Genomic DNA, 14498 nt, shown 5'->3' with positions numbered 1-14498 from the left:
GCGCGCTGTCAGCGTTACATGCTGCCGGCGTTACATCTCATCATATTCATGTGAGCTGATACCTGCCACAGATACGCAATTAATATTTTTTCCTCTTTGTGAAGCCCAGGCTAGATTGAGAGAGTCTTACGCTCGCACTCTTGTGTGCCGCAGGTCTTACATTGAAGAAACTGCCTTCAGCCAGAGTTGGAGAATTAAGCTTTAGGATCATCCTCATCGCTGGTTTTCTGCTAAAACACAGTTCGATCTTGGGTGGCGTTTCGTCTTCTTCCAAGCCATCTGCTGCCGTCCTGTCACAGACGCGCACTGATTGCTGCTCTTCGCTTGTCCAACCAACTGTAGGCAGACAGCCCAAATGCTACACAAAATGCTACTTCCTGACGTAACGATGCTTATCACGAGGACAGGAGTCTGTGCCATGGAAGAATTTCCCTGAAGTGGGCGTTATAAGTTTCCTCGTTTTTCCGGCCAACCTTGCCGACAACAGTATTCCAACCACCACCACCATTGATTACATCAATTCTAAACATATCCAATTACTTTTCCATGACAATGCCGCAGCATAGGCCAGAAACGCCACAACCAGAGGCTCCAGAAGCCCCTCTTCCCAACGAGCCCGATACCAGCGAAGGCGATGGCACTGCGGACTACTGAGGGGCAATTCAGAAAGCCAAACCCTGATGACGACAGAGTCGCTCGGAGATTGCGAGAACACGAGTGAGTGCCGAGACGCAAACAGGAGAGCGACTTCGAAGTTCGATTCAGAAAATAATGATGGTCAAAACGCAGCAAACAAGAATGAATAGACATGCTCGGATATGATGCATGGAGGAAACGTTTCTGTCTTTTCTTTTCTTTTCTTCTAACGGCCGGTTCCGATTACCTTTATCTATTCGCCACTATGCCGAGTCGCACAACCTCACTTGCAGCTGGGGCGACTTTATTAGAATGAGTAGGGAACGGTTTGAGCGAGCGATGTAAAATATTTTTTTGACTTTGGCGAAACTGAGAATGACCTTTTTTGACATTTTTTTTGCTTCACAAGGATTGATAGTCGTGCTTCTTCCTTTTCCACACCTGGGATAAGTGAGTCCGCTGCTACGAGCTGCAATAGCAGACCTGGGGTTATTGATCGCAGGTACCTTTACTTTTCATAGACTGCACTCATCAATAAGAGCTGTAAAAATTCTCATGTGCACATATAGTAGAACCTAGCTTTGTGTCTCTCCTTCATAGGATCCGCTGGTGCTGATGCCTCTTTGTCTCCCTTTTTTTCGGCATGTGAAGCAAATTCCAGCATCGTCGCCAGTGCGGACGCTGCACTTCACACGTCATCGGTGGCTACCAGCTCGGAGCTCGGGATCTCAACTCCATATAGCTCGCGAATATTTTACTTTTCAGCTTCAGTTTTCTCCGATACAAAATCAAATCAATCTTTTTTTTTTTTACTTTTTTCCCTTCACAGAGGACAGTTCTATACCTAATAAGAATTAACGAGGACGGAGCATATTGAAAACATCTAATTGCTAATAACACCATGGACACCTCACAGCAATCTTCAGGCGCTCCGACGCTTTCGCCCGAAGTCATCGCATTTGCTGGACGAATGTACGATGCTGCCAGAGCTGGCGACGTCGCCGTTTTCCAACAAGCTCTTCCAGCTGGATTACCGCCAAATACGACAAACGAAAAGGGAGACACATTGGTAAGAGCCTCGCCAAAAGCAACGCCGTCTTGTTGAACCGCAACAGCGGGAGTGTCTACATCTCTTAACATATGGCAATATGACTCACATTTATGTTCCAGCTCATGCTCGCAGCATATCACGGGCACGCAGACCTGGTTAAGCTGCTGATAGAACACGGCGCCGACCCGAATCGTGTCAATGACAGAGGGCAGAGTCCCCTTGCTGGAGCCGTGTTTAAGAAGGAGGATGCTGTGATTGAGGTATGCATGAACATCCCATCGCCTCCATGGATTTATCGCTTTATCGAATATTTGTTTTCTTTTTGGACTATATTCTAAAAAAAAAGGAACGAACAGGCTCTGGTCGAAGGCGGCGCCGACCCGGATTACGGAAAACCAACCGCCATGGAGTGTATCGCCTTGTTCCAGCAGGAGGATATATGGAAGGCCAAGTTTGAGGCAGCGCCGGGCAGAGGCAAGGGAAAGCCGCCGTCACCTACTTTATAATTATGATGAAAAGTTTTGGAATGCAATAAGATTTATTTTAATGATGTTTTATTACTAGCAACAGTAATAGGTTTGTCAAGCCAGGGTGAATTCTCACACTGTTGCGTTGACGTCGAAAACTGCGTGATCAATACACCTCGATATGAACCCGACGAGTACTAAGTCGAATTTCAAACACTAAAACAAAATCGAAATATATCTTCTTTTACATTCACATTTTTATATGATTTTTCTCCTGTTTTTCTCGCCCTATTTTCCAGCATCCCATCTGAATGTCTGATTACCAAGGCTCTATCTCACACCTGTGCCGTCTTTTGGCGGGGTTCTTCTTCCACTTGCTCCCACCAGATTCTTCTAGTGCCTAAAGGGGTTGGAGGGGCTCTGGCTGGGCTGCTCTCTCCTTTGTCCCTGGCCCCCTGGTCCGTGCGCCCAAGTCCATCGTCAAGGCTGCAACAATTTTCCGGAGCTCGACAGCTTCGCACACCCGCGAGTCCCCAAAGACGCCGGATTCTGCCCCTTTAATCCGCAAAGTCACCGCATCTCAACTCCCCTCGTCGTGAAGCGTTTTGGCCCCTCGTCATCGCAAAATACCGCCAAAATGTCGTTCGGAGGTCAGACGCCGACCATCATCGTCCTGAAAGAAGGTACCAAGATTCATATTTACCCCACCGTCGCTGCCCACCGCTGCCCGCCATCCAACGAGGCGACAGACACACGATCGCTGACAAACGCTGGGCTTCAGGAACCGACACTTCCCAAGGCAAGGGCCAGATCGTCTCCAACATCAATGCCTGTCTGGCGGTCCAAGCCACCATCAAGTCGACGCTGGGCCCCTACGGTGGTGACCTGTTGATGGTGGACGAGAATGGCAAGCAGACGATTACCAATGATGGCGCGACTGTCATGAAGGTACGGCCGACCCCTATATGCATCATCTCTTTTGCAGAGCGCTATAATGTGATGGGAATCAAGTTGACTGAGTGCATGAATTAGCTGCTCGACATCGTCCATCCCGCTGCCCGCATCCTCGTCGATATCGCACGATCACAAGATGCTGAGGTCGGAGATGGAACCACATCCGTCGTCGTCCTGGCTGGAGAGATCCTCAAGGAGGTCAAGGAGCATGTCGAACAGGGTGTCAGCTCACAGATCATCATTAAGGGTCTGAGGAGAGCGGTGCAGATGGCCGTCAACAAGATCAAGGAGATTGCCGTCAGCACTGATGATGGAAGCCAGCGTGATACCCTGAGCAAACTTGCCGCCACCGCCATGACAAGCAAGCTTATCAAGCGAAACACAGAGTTTTTCACAAAGAGTATGGCTGCACGCAAAATGACACGAGATACTGCATGGAGACTAACAATATACAGTGGTGGTTGACGCCGTCCTGTCACTCGACCAGAACGACCTAAACGAGAAGCTGATCGGCATCAAGAAAATCCCCGGCGGTTCCCTGACCGAGTCTCGCTTCGTCAACGGTGTTGCCTTCAAGAAGACTTTCTCCTATGCCGGTTTCGAGCAGCAGCCCAAGTCATTCCAGAAGCCCAAGATTGTGTGCCTGAATGTCGAGCTCGAGTTGAAGGCTGAGAAGGACAACGCTGAGGTTCGCGTTGAGCAAGTTTCAGAATACCAGGCCATCGTGGATGCGGAATGGCAGATCATCTACCAGAAGCTGGAGGCCATCTCCAAGACCGGCGCCAAGGTTGTGCTCAGCAAGCTACCCATTGGTGACTTGGCTACCCAGTATTTCGCCGACCGGGACATTTTCTGTGCTGGCCGTGTTGCCGCCGAAGATATGGAGCGTGTCACTCAGGCTACCGGTGCCGTAACTCAGTCAACATGCTCAGACATCCTGCCTGAGCACCTGGGAACTTGCGAGACCTTCGAGGAGAAGCAGATTGGAGGAGAGAGATTCAACTTCTTTGAGGGCTGCCCCGAGGCCAAGACCTGCACCTTGGTCCTGCGTGGAGGTGCCGAGCAGTTCATTGCCGAGGTCGAGCGATCACTGCACGATGCCATCATGATTGTCAAGCGAGCCGTCAAGAACCGAACGATTGTTGGCGGTGGTGGTGCCGTCGAGATGGAGATCTCTGCCTACCTGCACCAGTTTGCCGACAAGAACATCCCCCACAAGCAACAGGCCATCATCAAGTCCTTCGCCAAGGCGCTGGAGATTATCCCCCGGCAGCTGTGCGACAATGCCGGTTTCGACGCCACCGACATTCTAAACAAGCTCCGCGTGGAGCACCGAAAGGGCAACACCTGGGCTGGTGTTGACTTCCAGAACGAGGGAACCGCCGACATGCTGCAACGATTCGTCTGGGAGCCTTCCCTGATCAAGATCAACGCTCTGCAAGCTGCCACCGAGGCCAGCTGCTTGATCTTGGGTGTTGACGAGACTATCAGAAACGAGGAGAGCGCTAAGCCACAGGCACCGGGTCAGCTTCCCCCGGGAGCGGCTCAGAGGGCACTTAGGGGCAGAGGACGGGGCATGCCTCGACGGTAAAGAAGGGAAAGAAAAAGGAAAGCATGAGTGGAAGAATTGAGGCGCAAATCAAGGGGGGGGTTAAGCATTTACACGCATAAGAAAAATAAGGGAAGAAAGAAAGGGAAATGGAGGTTTTGAGGATCTTGTAAGATACCTAGAAAAAATTTGGCCTCTATTATCTACTAGACTTTTTTTTTATATGACTTTTTTTTTTCCATCGACTTTCTATAAATTCTTTAATCTATTTAGAAATTTGGCTTGCCATTACATGTGATAGGTAAAGGTTACAGTGGGAAAACACATCACGACGTTATGATCGTACAATTCAGGCTATAGAAAAGAAATTTGTTTCTTTTTATATGAAATCTATAAGGGATATCATATCATACCCGTTTGTTGCGGCCGTATATACATCATATATCCATTTGCACTGACGCACACAATCAATCATACTTCCTACTCTTACTCCTACCTATGCTAAAAATAAAAGGGGGGGGGAAAGGGGGGGAAAGGACTTCAACGCAACGCATTGCAACGCAACAACGCAACGCCCCGCCTCAATTCATTCTCATGATAAAAACGGATTTGAAAATGGAAAAAAAATGGAAAAAAAGAAGTCAGACCGCCGGACCGCCAAAATTGATGTCATATATGCCCCTTCCGTCTCTATGTCCTATTCTGCGCATCATTTGCGGTGCGCCGCCAGTTAAGCCATCCACCATGACATCGTCGTCGCCCATGACGTGACCCCCATGATGGTCGTTTTGGCCGACATCGTTGACGTCTTCGTCGTCCACGGCGTCGTGCTCAATGAGCATCTCTAGGTCGGTGTCCACGGAGGGCGGGACATCGCCGTCGGGCTGGGTGGACACGACATCTTCGGTTGCGCTGAGGAGTGCCTGGAAATCGGCGTGTGGGTGGTAGTGCTCAAAGGCGATGTCATGGTGTTGCTGAGGGTGGTGGTGGTGATTTATGATTTGGGGGTCGATGGGCTGGTAGACATGCGTTTCGTGTTGATTTGGCTGGTCTTGCAGCATGGGGTTGTGGAGGTGGTGGGCTGGGTGATGGGGGTTGTGGTGGAGAGATGGCTGTTGGTGGGTTACTTGGTGGTGATGCAGGGTTTGTTGCAGGTGGTGGTGGTGGTGAGGATCTGGTGAAAGGCCATGGTGGTGGTGCTGCTGCTGCGCCTGCTGCTGTTGGTGGTGGTGGAGGCCTTGGGTGGTCTGAAACGTCTGAGATGGCGGTATGACGGAGATGTCGCTGGGATTTGCATATGCGCTCGGGCTGGGGCTGGTGCTTGGTGATAGCGACAGCATAGTATCGTGGCTTTGCAGAGCCAAGATCCTCCCCGTAGTTGCAATGTTGGACGGTATTGAGTGGTTCCGTGGAGGACCGTTGCTGGGCAAAATGGGCGTGGGAGCAGGCGTCGTGATTGTGGACGCCGGCACCGAAGCGGCAGTGGTAGCGGTAGGCGCAGCGGTCTTCTTGGTGCCTCCTGGGTTCGGCGTCTTGCCCAGCTCCTTGCACTCGGCGCAGGCTCGGATCACGTCGCTGACGGTTTCCTTGATGCGACTCCAGTGGTACTTTTCCGCAATGGTAGCCGTCGTCTTGTTGATGCCTCCGTGGTGCATGACGTGCACGCTGCGCGCAATCTCATACTGTCGCGCCGGGTCGGATATGACCTCCTTGTCCTTGAGCATGAGCTTGTCGCCATCCAGCAGTTTGTAGTGCGTCGCCGCACTGCGCAGTCGGCTCTTCTCAGCCCGGTCTGCGCCGTTGGGATATTTGCCGTACTTGAGGTAGTACTTGATCTTATCGAAGCGCTCTTCGCTCACCAGCTCTTCCGTTTCCCCAGGAGCCAGATCTCGTCCATAGATGATGGCGTCGATAAGACGGTCAGGATAGCTCTTGAGGTTTCCGCATCCCTTGACTCGTCCAATGCGCTTGAAGCCCAGCGCATCCCAAATCTTGCACGACGCCACGTTGGTCTCGTACACGAGGTTGAACACGCTGTAGGTGTATCCCAGCCGCGGCGCCCAGTCAATATACGCCTCGCCCATCAAGCGACCGGCACCGCGGTTACGGGACGCGTCGGTAACGAGAAAGCCGCCGTTGCACACGTGGCTGCTCCGCCCCGGGTAGTTGGGCCGGATGTAGAAGCTGCCCAGACACTCCTTGGCCCAGTCCTTGCCGTCCAGAAGCTGATGCGCGCCCTCGATGCTCCCCAACAGCATGACGGCGCCAAAGTTCTGGAACCAGAAGTCGGCGAAGCCATCGGCCGTAAAGGGGTCCATCAGGGGGTACGTGTCGCCGCCATCAATCTCCTTGTTGATCTGCGCGCACAGGTACACAACCAGCGACACGGGGATCTGGTGGCGCGACGCAAAGGGCACGATGGTGGCCACGGTCTGGCGGTCTCGCAGCGTCACCTGGCGAGGCACAATGTCCGGCGGCAGGAACGGGTTGTTCGGATCCGGGAATGGTGGCTGGCCGGAGACCCGATGGATTGTGGGGCTGGCCGGGTCATCGACGGCGGCCGGCATCGTTTGCGCTGAGCCGGGACGAGATGCGATGGCAGAGGAAACTAGTAGCGCGTGCGTGGCAAAGCTCGGAAGGGGGGAGGGGGCGTGAGAGAAGGGGAAAGCCGTTGGTCAACGCAGGATGCTCTGTGCATATTTGATAATCAGCCACCGGCCCGCTTAAACATCGACGGCACGAGCCTCGCCGCAGCGTCAGTCTGTCTGGGATGAGGGAATCGCAGCCCATTCACCACCATGGGGGTACGTCATCCCACGCAAGGGGAGCACAACTGTCAGACCGAAGGGGAAGAAGGGCTGGAAGGGACTTGGGGAGCCAATTGGGTATAGCTTGGAGGGGGGGGCAGGAAGGGAAGAGGAAGAAAGAAGAGGACAACTTACCATGGATGAAAGAAGAGAAGGGAAGGGGAAAAGAAACGAGGAAAAGAAACGAAAGGAAGTATCCCCTCAGGATCGGAAACAGCTGTCTCCCTCCCCCTTGCAGCAAGAAAAAGAAAACAAAGAAAGAGCCAAAAAAGAAGAGAGAGAAAAAAAAAAGAACCCGAATATTCTCCTCCAAAAAAGTCCACCTAAAAAAAAAAGTTGAAGCCAAGGCCACTACCAGCCTGGACGATAGAGGGTGAGCTTGAGATAAAGAGATAAAAAAAAAAGCGCCTAGGAAATTTTTCCTTCCCTCTCTGCAGGTACGTCCCAGCGCAGCTGCAGCGCGCACGCAGGAAAAAAAAAAAAAAGGCCCAAAGTGGAAAGAAGGGTAAAAAAAAATCCAAGGGTCGTCCTCTAAAAATTTTGGTTGCTCCCTTTTGCGCGGGCTCCAGCCTCACTGTTTTCCCCCAGTAAGAAAAAAAAGGTTAAAAGGGTTTCTTCTTTTCTGCGCGGCCAAGATCCAGCGATGGCAGCCAGTTTCGTCTGGATGGGTGCCGTTCGGAATTTTGGCTCGGCCGCTGTTCGCGCTGCTGGCTGACTGCCTGACGTCCTGCTTCGGGGGCTGTTTTTCTTTCCGCTGGGCTTTGGCTTGCTGGATTGCCGCTGGTGCTGGTGCTGGCTGCTGTGCTGAAAAGTTCGTCGTGCGACGTTCTGCTCGGGGGAGGCGGAAAGCCCTTTTGCAGGGTGGTGTGTGTGTGTGTCGGCAGCTAAAAATGGTATCGGAGGTACCTTATCTTTAAGGTAAATCCTCGTCGGAGCGAGGGTTTCTCCGTTTCGGCTCGCAGGGCTTCCTCTAGGTTAAGCTGGCGATGTCATTGGCAGGCGGCCGTTGCTCGGGGAAAGGAAAAAAAGGGAAGAAGGAGGAAGAGAAACGAGAGGAAAAGATAAAAAGGGCAAGGGATGGACGGGATCGCTTTGAAATGGGCCAAATTAAGGTGGAAACGTTCATCTCGTTTGCATCGTGCACCTGCATCCGTCCATATACACGTCGTCTATTATACAATTTCTGTTTTAAAATCCCTCTCCTCCCCTGTTTTCCCCCTTTTATACATGCGTCTAATTGTCTTTTATACATTTTCCCGGACTGCTGACTCAATCTCGGCAGCGTTCGCCTTCAAGCTCTCCAGCTGCGCTTCGATGCTACCCAACTGCGCGCTCAACGTCGTCTCAGCAGGCGCCGCAGCCTCACTCGCGACAGTCTCTCCCATCAAGTTCACCAGCTCCTCTTCAGTGACCTCTTCTTGCTGCTCGCCCAGGTACTGCGACCTTAGCAGCTTCAACTCCTCATCTGTGAATCCCTGAATGTTGGCCTGCATCCTGCCCATGACTTCTTTCCTCTTGAGGACGGCGGCCTGCACTTCCTTTCTCATGTGGCGGCTAAGCTCAGGAGAGGTGCTCCATGAGATGTCGCCCTTTTTGGCGTCTTGAATACGTCGCTTCTGGCCGGCCTCTCCCGCACGGCCCAGGACTCCAGCAACCAATGCCATGGCACGAAGACTAAGGGAAGAATTAGCAATCATCAGAGTGGAAGCAAATGGGCCTATTAACAGCTCTACTAACCTGTCGTCGTTGGCGGGAATCGTGTATGTGACCCATGAGGGATCGGTATTTGTGTCAATGACTCCAATCGTGGGAATGTTCTTCAGGCCACACTCGTACAGCAGCGTGTAATTCTCTAAGGGGTTGAGGCAAACCACCAAGTCCGGCAGCAGCGGTCTCGCTGTGCCCTTGAACATGTCGAATCCATCAAGCTCCTTATCCAGGTGGTCCACCACCTTCATGCCCTGGGTCTTGAGAATGACGTCTCGGTTTGTGATGGCGCCAGGGGTCCACTTTGTGAACAGGTGGTAGGCGCCTGCCAGCTCAGATGCCCTTGTGACAATCTCCATCTGGCCCTTGCGGGTACCGACAAAGAGAATAATGCCGCCGCGGTAGGCCACCTCCTCAACCACTCGGGCCGCCCGTCGAAGATGCGCCGCTGTCGTTTCGAGAGAAATGACGTGGACGCCCTGTCGCACGCCGTAAATGTATCGTGAATTGGCCGGGTTCCATAGTGAGGTGTTGTGTCCCATGTGTGTCTGCGACGCCATCAACAGCTCCAGCGTAACGTCCTCTGGCCGGGGAGGGTTGCTAATGATTTCCGTGGGGATATAGCGCTTCTCAAGCTTTGAACCAAGGCTTCTTGTATTCTTCTGAATGCGCTGAAATTCGGCATACTGTTGGGAGGGGGTCAGATTCTGCTTGCCCCTCTGATGTGACTTTGTCCATGCGGTTCCGTGGTGCTGCTGCGAAGAGTTGGCTCCGAGGGTCATGATGACTTCTTCGACAATCTTTTGCTTCTTCTTCGATGAAGAAACCATCTTGGGAGAGGCAGCGGCAGCCTGGGGCGTCGGCCACGCCTGAGCAGGCCCATTGGATGTTGAGCTTGAGGCTGTCGCCGTCTTTACTTCGGTCGAGATTTGTCGTAGAACGGTTCTCGGCAGAGGAGACGCCAATGCGCGGCGGCCTGCACTTGATCAGCATCCCCTAGACAAGTCTACATATTCAATTGACTTACCATGCCGCACAGCAGCGCTCTGGACATTCATGGCGGCTTGTGTTGCGATCCTGCTACCGTCCGACTAGGTCGCCCGAGTCCAAATTTTGGATCACGCCGCTCTGGATGGAGTGTCTGCGGCGAGGCATATTTTCCGGTTCCGCCACTGCTCAGAGCTGCCAACGTTTTTCTTGCTGTGCACTAAAATGACCCCGCGGTCCGGTGGCAGCAACCATTAACCCCACGTCGAAAGTGGCTCGTACTGTATTTTAGATTGGATGTGTGCAGCTTGCTCTATATGTATGTTGATCATGTAGTGGAGAGCTACCTTTTCTATACCTTGAAAATGGGGCATTTACTACAGGAACACGAAAATCGAAATTCATCTGTTTCTGTTTCTGTTTTTGATGGATGCCTTCCCTTGGTTTATGATATCATGATATGAAATTACAAGTAAAAGTCGTATGGAAAAAAAAAAAAAAAGCCTTAAATCTATGACGATTTGTCTGTGCTTGAGAAATCTACAGTTACCAATGCCAACCAACTTTTTCTTCGTCAAGGTCATTATGGGGAATAAAACGCCATACAAGAGGGGATGCACTGCATTCTTTACCGGCTAGTCGCTCTAGCAATAGTAAACACTCCGACAATTACCACCGCAAGAGTGATGATAGCGCCGGGCAGCAAGAGATCGTTGGGCACACCGGCAATCAGCTGCTCCTGGTGAACCACCGTCCTTGATCGCCGCGATCGGCGGACAGGCCGTTCCTCTTCCTCCTCTGATTCCTCCTCCTCACTCTCCGAATCCTCCTCGTAAGCTCTCCGTCGCTCACGGAGGCCAGCAGATGATGAGGCCGGGGTAGGGAGTGCGTCCAGTGAAGGCGCTGAAGGCTGCTTCTCGGAGTCATGCACGTAGAGGTCGACCTTCTCAAGATGTGCTTGGCGTGCTAGGAGAATGGCCTCTAGCAGGTCATTGTCGGTGGTGATGGACACGGTATCACCCTCGTTGTCCATGTAGCTGAGAGCAAAGCCCGAGCCTTCGATTCTGCCCTCAAAAACATCGGGCATGCCTCCAAGGGCCTCGATTTCATTTCCGAGCTTGGATGCGACGGCATGCACAAAGGACTCGATGCCCTGCGATGCAACCACTTGCAATCGGTGCACCCGTCCTGAAGGCGCCTTGAACTTGAAGGCAAACGGAATGTCGCCGGGCGTCAGGTCCGGAGCGATCGACCGAGGAGGTGAGTCTAATCCGATGTGCGACGCAGAGTCGTTGGGGGCGACGCTATCTCCCAGGCGGTTCGCCTCGGGAGACATCATACGAGAGCCGTGGTGAGGGTGGTGGCTAAGGCTGCCGTCGCCAGACACCATAGATTCCGTCTCATGGTCGATGGAGAGCCAAAACTTATTCCACGCAGGGCCTTCACCATTGTCACTAGACATGGTGTTGATTTGCTCCAATGTAGCATAAGTCAGCTTGAGCACATCGACCATTCCCACAATTTCGCCGCCATCGTTCATGACGGGAAGGTTGAGATAATGGCCATCTGAAATATGATTGTTAGACACATATTTGACCATGATTTTTTTGCTTTTACGGCACTCGAAAGCGAAATCGCCATAGAGCTGGAACAAGGCCAACAGAGATGGGAAGGATTAAGAAAAAGGTAGAAATTGGAACGTGCTTACCGTGCATCTTCCGTAAGGCTGCCTGAATGGTCATGTCCATTGGGGCAAAATCGGGGTGAGGGGTCATGACACGCACGACGCTGCAATTGGCCGGGTCCAAGCCTGGAGCAATGACACGAAGAACTACGTCCTTGCTCGTAAAAATGCCGGTAATGGCTCCCTGGTCCTGCACCAGCACTGCAGTGGTGTGGTTCTCCTTCATCATGGCCGCAGCCTCTTTGACCGAGGTCCGGACGCTGACCGTGGTGGGCGGGATGCCGTTCAACACGGTTTCCAGTGTGGGCCCAGACATTTTGGATCGAAGAGCCTCCACATATTGGATAATCTGCTGCGGCTGGCTGGCGCCCAATTCGGACTGCACGCCCTCCAAGGCGTCGTAGAGCTTTCTCGAGGAGGAGTATGCTCGCTCCAGCTTCTCCATGGCGTCGTAGAAGCACTTGGTGATATCCAACACACCAGAGATGTCCTGGTTCTCGTCCATGACGGGCAAGTGGCGGAAGCCCTTGCGAACCATTAGGTCTAGCGCATCAGTTGCACTTGTGTCGGTTCTGGCACAGAGAGGGTTCTTGGTCATGATTTCAGCAATAGTGACGTTGGCAGCCTTGAGTCCAGCCCCGACCACACGGAACGCAAGATCCTTGGCGGTAAAGATACCCGCAATCCGGTCCTCGTCATCGGTAACCAGGACGCAATCCTCCCTCTTCGCCGCCATCAGTTGAGCAGCCTCGGAGACCGTCGTGGCAGGCTTGATCTGGAGAGCCTGGCTCGGCTTGAGGGCAAGCACAGTCCCGGGAGGGGCTCTGCGATTCGGTCGCGATCGGCCCGTGAGAGTCTTCTTCTTGGAGAGATCGCTCTCCATTTTCCGGCGAATTGCCTGCGTGCGCGTGCATTAGCCATAAGATACACCCAATATTATCACTACTGAGGGGTCTTGTATAGCTTCTTTCCAAGAGCTCTCCACTTCGACTCAAGACAGCGCTAGGGGGAAGACAATAGCCGTAGTAAACAAATCAACCATCGACTCACCTCATCGCGCTTGGATTGCTTCTGTCTGCTTGCGCTGAGGCCGGCAGCACTGGATTCAGCAGGCGGTTGCTGGTCTAGCACCGGTCGAGGGATGCCGGAGCTCGCAACAGTAGAGCCAGCATTGTTGTATGGCGTGGTGCTCCGTGGCTGATTCCGGCTCGGATTGTTCCCTCGGGAGGCGTTTACCATCGACATGGCTGCGGTTGGCGACTCGCGGGCGTCGAGAATGAACGTTCCAAAATTTCGCCGTCGGGAGCAAGAAGGAAAAAATCAAAGACGGATTTCAATTCTTCGAAAACCAGTTTTCGGAGTCAGCCAGAGGTTGCAGCCAATGACAGCGGAGGAGGGATTTTCAAGGGTGACGGAACGAAGTCGAAAGGTCGGTCACCAGATATTAAGCCCTGGCCAAGTCACCCCGGCACTTTTTCTTTTCTCGCCCACTGGGCCGACGAACGCTTCGGTTGGCGCGGCGGTTGCATTGGCCCAGCGGGCAGCTTATAGGCGGCTTATAGGGCACCTGAGCAGTGAGCACCGCAGCCTGAAACCCGGAAACACCCATCGTGAGCCGCTGGAGGGAGAAAAAAGCGCAAGCCGACCTAGCGCTGCAGGTGCTAAACATCTAGCGGCCTTGGTTCAAGACCTTTGGCGGTAGGGCTCCATTAATTGATGTGATCCCAGCAGCAACTGCAAATTTCGAATGAGGGGCGCGTGAAGAGCGTAGAAAATCGGTCCTGGGGCAGTTCTAGCATGAAAATATGGACGAAATGCTGATGAGCCTGCGCGGTGCTTCGTGCTAGGAAGATGCTAGACACGGCATGACCTTCAGCTCAAGGCCTTGTAAGTCACATGCCTGTTTTGGCGTCTAAGAGACTGAGAGATCTTTGCATTAAAGGCAGCAAATCATCTGATATTACCGGCTGATAGTTTCCCCCTTTTTTTTTTCTTTCTTTTTCCCTGTGAAGGTGGCACTGCTACTACTACTACTAACCGGTAATATCCTATGTCTAGGTGCATGCATGTAGTAGTCGATGGTCGAAGGCGTCGGTTTCAACGCCGCTCGAAATCTGTTTATATGCATCTGATCTGCATGTACCTGGGCTGACTTCCAAGATCTTGTCGATTAAATTAACATTTCAGCCACCAGTTCAAAGCCTGTGGATCCCGTTTGTGAATCTTTGTCTTTTCCATGCTGTTACAGCGACATGGGCAAGCTAAACCTGGCAATGTTATGACGACCAGGATGCGAGTCGCGCGTATTGGCAATAGTACGGCGAGCACTGCTACCTACGACTAGTGGTATCAGAACTCCATTTTTCTCATGTACGTGCGGCCTGCAGCCCGACATGCAGCAACATGGGACTGGAGTCGTCAATGCCTACTGTACATAGTATGTAGTAGCAGCATTTCTCCATACTACAAAGTAATCTCTGCAGTGCTAGCTCAATCCCACGCCTTGGTTTGGACTCCAACCTGGCCAAGCGGGGAACGGCCCTTGGCTGTCAAGCAGCAGCTACCGGGCTTACTAGTAGGCCGTAGGCTGGAATGCATCGTATCATCATGATCATCTCGCATGTGCAGTAGTTAGTCCAGCCCATCGATGACAAGC

At 52.6% G+C, this 14498-nt stretch overlaps 5 protein-coding genes across 5 annotated transcripts; 2 read left to right on the top strand and 3 right to left on the bottom strand.

The window, feature by feature from the left end:
• Positions 1 to 1537: 1537 nt before the first annotated feature.
• TrAFT101_003207 (uncharacterized protein) lies at positions 1538 to 2144 on the top strand (the record flags this gene model as incomplete). Its single annotated transcript, XM_066126818.1, has 3 exons — positions 1538 to 1705; positions 1807 to 1947; positions 2034 to 2144. 3 exons carry the CDS (start codon positions 1538 to 1540, stop codon positions 2142 to 2144), a joined length of 420 nt encoding a protein of 139 aa, XP_065982925.1.
• Positions 2145 to 2791: 647 nt separating this feature from the next.
• CCT7 (T-complex protein 1 subunit eta) lies at positions 2792 to 4699 on the top strand (the record flags this gene model as incomplete). Its single annotated transcript, XM_024907681.2, has 4 exons — positions 2792 to 2837; positions 2936 to 3102; positions 3187 to 3508; positions 3564 to 4699. 4 exons carry the CDS (start codon positions 2792 to 2794, stop codon positions 4697 to 4699), a joined length of 1671 nt encoding a protein of 556 aa, XP_024764332.1.
• Positions 4700 to 5006: 307 nt separating this feature from the next.
• Positions 5007 to 8452, bottom strand: TrAFT101_003205 (uncharacterized protein). The gene is made up of 2 exons (XM_066126817.1): positions 7600 to 8452; positions 5007 to 7347 (listed from the first exon to the last, which is right to left on the bottom strand). Exon 2 carries the CDS (start codon positions 7222 to 7224, stop codon positions 5299 to 5301), a length of 1926 nt encoding a protein of 641 aa, XP_065982924.1. The 5' UTR covers positions 7225 to 7347; positions 7600 to 8452; the 3' UTR covers positions 5007 to 5298.
• An 81-nt stretch (positions 8453 to 8533) lies between these two features.
• On the bottom strand, positions 8534 to 10298 carry TrAFT101_003204 (uncharacterized protein). The gene is made up of 3 exons (XM_066126816.1): positions 10199 to 10298; positions 9202 to 10147; positions 8534 to 9138 (listed from the first exon to the last, which is right to left on the bottom strand). Exons 1-3 carry the CDS (start codon positions 10227 to 10229, stop codon positions 8709 to 8711), a joined length of 1407 nt encoding a protein of 468 aa, XP_065982923.1. The 5' UTR covers positions 10230 to 10298; the 3' UTR covers positions 8534 to 8708.
• Positions 10299 to 10469: 171 nt separating this feature from the next.
• Positions 10470 to 13822, bottom strand: TrAFT101_003203 (uncharacterized protein). Its single transcript, XM_066126815.1, has 3 exons — positions 12893 to 13822; positions 11867 to 12740; positions 10470 to 11724 (listed from the first exon to the last, which is right to left on the bottom strand). Exons 1-3 carry the CDS (start codon positions 13085 to 13087, stop codon positions 10787 to 10789), a joined length of 2007 nt encoding a protein of 668 aa, XP_065982922.1. The 5' UTR covers positions 13088 to 13822; the 3' UTR covers positions 10470 to 10786.
• Between the last annotated feature and the right edge of the window lie 676 nt (positions 13823 to 14498).

This window comes from Trichoderma asperellum, chromosome 2, assembly GCF_020647865.1.
Source record: "Trichoderma asperellum chromosome 2, complete sequence".
NCBI lineage: Eukaryota > Fungi > Ascomycota > Sordariomycetes > Hypocreales > Hypocreaceae > Trichoderma > Trichoderma asperellum.
The sequence above is the reverse complement of the archived record's forward strand: the minus strand, read 5'-3'. Positions and strand labels throughout refer to the sequence as shown.